The sequence below is a fragment of the Triticum aestivum genome, chromosome 2D (genome assembly GCF_018294505.1).
Source record: "Triticum aestivum cultivar Chinese Spring chromosome 2D, IWGSC CS RefSeq v2.1, whole genome shotgun sequence".
NCBI classification, from domain to species: domain Eukaryota; kingdom Viridiplantae; phylum Streptophyta; class Magnoliopsida; order Poales; family Poaceae; genus Triticum; species Triticum aestivum.
Window position 1 is genome coordinate 4,822,822 of NC_057799.1, and position 5,094 is coordinate 4,827,915.

Genomic DNA, 5,094 nt, shown 5'->3' on the forward strand with positions numbered 1-5,094 from the left:
GTCACGCACGGGAGTGGGGGTGGGGCTGCGGGAGCGTTCAGGTAATTCAAATACAAAGTATGTTAAGGCTGAAGTATAAATTCGTTACTCTAGGAAGCACAACCATGTTATCATTCATAATACAAATGATGTTCAAACGAAGTCCCTGGAAACCTATCAACATCGGATCTAGCTTCGAAGATATTGACACGAGGGTTGTACTGTGAAAATAATTTTAAATTTGGAAGCTCAGTTTAGGAGATATTTTGATTTTGAATTTTGGATCTTGGCAGGAAAGCACACACACATGACTTACCATTCGCCTGATCCGGTAAGAAAAACATACCAACACTCTATATTTTATGCCAAATGTCACTAACAGAGACTGTTCAAAAAAAATGGCAGATTCATTCTCTTCTTCTGGATCCTCCATTATTTCGAGAAAAAAAATATACATCTAAGTGTGCAGCCTGATCCGGACGAGAGTAACGGATCACCAAATCACACATATAATAAATCATTAACAAGGTTCCAAGCATTCATGCTGAAATACATACGAACGATCTAATTAAGCACTAGGCGGAAATGCTTGAAAGGAAAAAACCAACTAGCGTATGCATGCATGTAGCTAGATCGGTATGGGCTTGACGAAGAGGTTCTTGATAATGCCGTTAAGATGCGTGCTAAATGTGAAGGCATCTTTCCTATCACCATAGTACACCGGCAGGCTGAGAGTGAAGTTGACAACCCGTTGCACCACCGGGAAGAGCTCACGGCGATGCTCAAACCGAGCTTGGTTGGTGGTCTTCCATTCATCTTCTATCATCGAGTCGATTGCAGCAAAGGCGACCTTGTCTGTAACCTTATGCTCACTGACGTAGCAATCCACACAGTTGGCCACGTCCCCCCTATTGTTCCGGTGCTGCATGCATGCAAATAAATATTTAATTATTTTATGAAGTTGATGCGCTCTTCATAAACCAAATAAAAAAAGTTGATGCTGGGTCTAACTTTTGTCGGCTAAATCTATGTCAGACAATAGATATATGTATTCATTGTCTTTGATAGAATATATAGAGTATATGTATGCTGCTAGATCTACTTCAGCGAAAATGTACTCTCCACTATGAGGTCTTAAAAACACATGTGGGCAAACTAATGAAATAAGCTTATATTGTATGCATATCACAAATATATGTATAACCTTTATCTCAAATCTTTAAATTTTGCTATGCCAATTTTCAGTGGTCGTATTGTTGTTGATAACAGTAAAACTGCCTCTGCAATTTGCTTGTCTATGCGTTCACTTCCCCATTGGTCTTTAGGTGTCTCGTATTTTTTTTCTTCCAATTGCCACAACATTACATCATTTCTTCAGGAAAATCAATGCAAAAATCCATTAATTTACGTACTAATGCAGATGCTTTTATCTATGTTTTGGACCGATTATTCCATTAATTTACTAATATGTTTTTTGATAAAGTTATTCTAATTTGCAATTATCCTAACATTGATATATGGTTCACTTTAATGAAAGCTTAATCCTGCAGTGCATTGTGACAATAAGGAGAAGCGCCCAGTACTTAGTTTGAGTTCTGATCATCCTCAGTATTATTGGACGGTTACGTGTAAAAATAATCACCCTTATTTAAAAAATATTTCTGATGCCGTAACCTCACTAAAACTCATGCCCATACCTAGTCTATGTATTGATATACTAATTAGAGCTTACTAAACACAAAATGTTAAGCTGATTGAATTAAACAATAATATCTACCCGTCTTCCATTATTCTAAGTTGTATGGTCCAGATTGTTCATATTGCCTACAAAAGAAACTGCTCTTCCTTCATTTATCGTTTCCCTATAGCTATTTTCTCCTTCGTCGGGTACAAAAGAAGCATTGTTCTTGATCTTCCCCTTTTTTTCTGCAACACAAAGTTGTGCCTATTCTTCTCCGCGATATAAGTAACTGCGGTCTTGCTGATATTTTGACTTTCATTTTCGTTTTCATTGTGTTATAATTCTAATAAAATTGGGAATCAATGTCTTCTGTCATAGCAAAGAATTATTTTTCACAAGTGCTATGTACCTACTCTCTATGACCCCTTGATATTACTAATAAAAAATTGAGTGAAGATTAACTATGGTCAACTGAGATTCGTACCACTAAAATTGTATTCTTTTCTAACCTTGGAAAGCTTCCCAAGGTTTTCGGATTTGTGTCCCATTCCTTCATAATGTTGGGAACCATTGAGATATTTTTATTCATTTATTTTGGATATGGAGATTGCATCTTTCAATGCTATATCTTTCTGATTTCCATACAATTTTTTTCTAGAGTTTTATGTTGAAGGACCACCTTGTGCATTTTCTTGAAATTTATGGATTAACTAAAGTGTGTATATATAAATCTTCAAAGTTCCTTACGTACTTTTCCCATTAAGATTCCGAAACCAGAGGTCAAGTGATGTATGTCAGATTGTCACTTTATTTCTCCCATCACACGACTCCAGTATGAATTCAATAGATATGGTATTCCTGATGTTTCTTCCCATGCCATTGCCTAAGCTGGCAGTTTATTCCATTTTCTGAGGGAAAACTCCAAATTTTTGGTATGGTTAGCTTGGGTCAGAATATTTTTTAAGATAGTCGAGTTGCTATTATATTCATCGCTAGATATTTTATTTTGGGCATAGTATTGCAAGTTTTCTCTATAAAAGGTCTATTGCCATTTGGTGAGCGTGCTATATTTTTCAGAATTAATCGTGTTTCCAGTGCAGAGTGATAGATACTCTTATATAGCTAGTCCGGGCGAATGCACGGGTTCGGGGCTAGTAATTCTAATTTTGTAAACGTTGACAGCATTCATTGAAAATAATAATCACATCAACATTTTAAATCTATATAGCATCAGGACCATCACAAAATAAAATTCAGTTATTTGGTGTTATAGGCGCAGATATTGTTTCGATAAACTTGATCAAACTTTGTGACCTTCAACTTATGACATGTTCTCAAGCGAAGTGATTATGGTCATGATCTAATAAATACTTGAGTATGCTAGTAGTAGTATGCCAGAGATTATAGTTACAGATAAAATATATGCCCATAAGTGTGTACGTACTTTAGATGAGCCAGCAAGGTCATTCATTAAGCGCCCAATCTTGGCGCACGCCATGATGACATCGGGGTATCCAAGTGCCCACTCGAGTGCTCCCTTGGGTGCTCCATCACCCATGCAAACCATCGTATACACACATAGCGCGGTGACGCCCGTGGACATGGCAGCCAGATGCAGTTTATCTTTAAAGCTTGGCTTGTGGTTCTGGTGTAACCACTCAGCTTCTTGGAGATAAAATTTTGACTGTTGTTGGAACTGCGTGCATAGACATGAGTAACAGTACTGATTAACAAAGAAATGTTTTTAATTTCAATATTCAAAAGAAAACAGTACATCGTACCACCTGATTTCTAATATAAAATTATAAAGTAGTGACATAGTTTTTAGACATATTTAGCTGTCAATTTGTGTGCATTTGAATAGATTGGTAGAAAAATAGTCTAAGGAATCATAAATTCTATAAAAAGGTAACATATGCCACTAATACAAAGATGTAATTAATATAGATAATTTTGTACCGTCTTCTTGATGTGATCAATCGGGTATCTACCATTAAGTGTCAACTCATCCTCGAACTCCCTAAAGCACATCAGAAGTTTATTATAGAACTTCTTCAAGTAGTCGGGCACAAGGGAAATAGCACTCTCATTCCATCTGCATGAAAAATTGGTTAGTTGAAACAAGAATTAACAAATTCTACTGCCGTCGCAGGAATTAACCTTTGTTCTCCGGATACACAAAGCTATCAGTGAGAAAGAACCTCTGTATGGCTGTGTCTAGCTTCCGATACTCCACCAAGGTGGCACGAACGTCGTTGATGTCATCCAATAATGTGTGCACAAATGTGCACTTTGCAAAGATCATTCGTTCTAGAGAGTACTCTTCCTCATAGAAGACAGAGTAGCCCCAAAGGTAGCACTCCACCACACGATCCCGAGCAAAACTTAGCTCCACGTATGCTGACAGATCATTATACCACCTGAAAAATCCATAAATAATTTTAAATATTGATAAATAATGTAGTATGTGCGTGTCTGTGCTTAGTAGTGTGATATGTCAAAGAAGATGCTTGAGTGTGTGTCAGAGCTCACATACTCTGAGATAGCTTTGAGCTCCTTCAAGTGGACACTCTGGAGGAGGTTAAATTCCAGCTTTGCAAGCTCTAGAAGAGTTGGATTGTACCCTACTTCTTTTTCGTATTCTGGCATGTATTGCAGTGCCTCCAACCTCCTGTAGGTCCTTGGCAAGGGTACATGCAAGGCACGCTTGACCTGCTCAGCTAAAGGGGAGACAAGGCTTGGTGCCAAAGATTCCAGATGATATTTCGTGAAAGAGATGGCCTCTTCGAGTAATGGCTCGCCATGGGTTAACACGTATGCTGCATTGTAGAAACATAAGAGTCCCTTTGGATCTTTTGTTATATCATGGTTAAACGTGCCATCTTCTCCTTTGAAAGTTTTGAACACATCTGCATGAAAAGTTAGTTCATTTACGTAATTGAACACATGCAAAGGTGATCTATGTTTATATATGAATATGAATACCTGGAGATACCCAAAGTCCATGTTCCCGAAGAAGGCGGAACCGAAGAGATACATCATGGAGATTAGAGCTGTTGAATTCACTTCGATGGATGTCAGTTAGTGCAGTAGCCGTCTGTTCTTCAAACAGGTGTTCTATTCCTAGGCGTTGGACTACATCCACCAGTGTCATTCTATCTAAATTGTTGGTGCAAGTCTTAAACAATAAGAGAACATCTTTCTTCAGTTTATCTCTTCTGGTCTTCATCCATTCCTGTGAGATCTGCATACATGTATCTGTTACTATCAACCAAACTAGTCACTAACTTATACACTAGTCATACTCCCTTGGTCCCTAAATATAGTATGTACATTTTTGTAAAGGCAAACTTTTTAAACTTTGATCAAATTTATAGAAAAATACATCAGCATCTGGAATGAAATATATTTTCATATGGTGTGTGTGTGTGTGT

At 37.5% G+C, this 5,094-nt stretch overlaps 1 protein-coding gene across 1 annotated transcript in view; it reads right to left on the reverse strand.

Moving 5' to 3' along the window:
* Positions 1–457: 457 nt before the first annotated feature.
* The window catches only part of LOC123050960 (tau-cadinol synthase-like), a 5,782-nt gene continuing 1,145 nt past the window's right edge, over positions 458–5,094 (reverse strand). Inside the window, exons 2-7 of the mRNA XM_044473682.1 lie at positions 4,646–4,904; positions 4,197–4,569; positions 3,862–4,080; positions 3,620–3,755; positions 3,105–3,356; positions 458–901 (exon numbers count right to left, since the gene is read on the reverse strand). Coding sequence (XP_044329617.1) covers positions 608–901; positions 3,105–3,356; positions 3,620–3,755; positions 3,862–4,080; positions 4,197–4,569; positions 4,646–4,904 — 1,533 coding nt within the window. The 3' untranslated portion in view covers positions 458–607. The remainder of the gene's footprint in view (positions 902–3,104; positions 3,357–3,619; positions 3,756–3,861; positions 4,081–4,196; positions 4,570–4,645; positions 4,905–5,094) is intronic.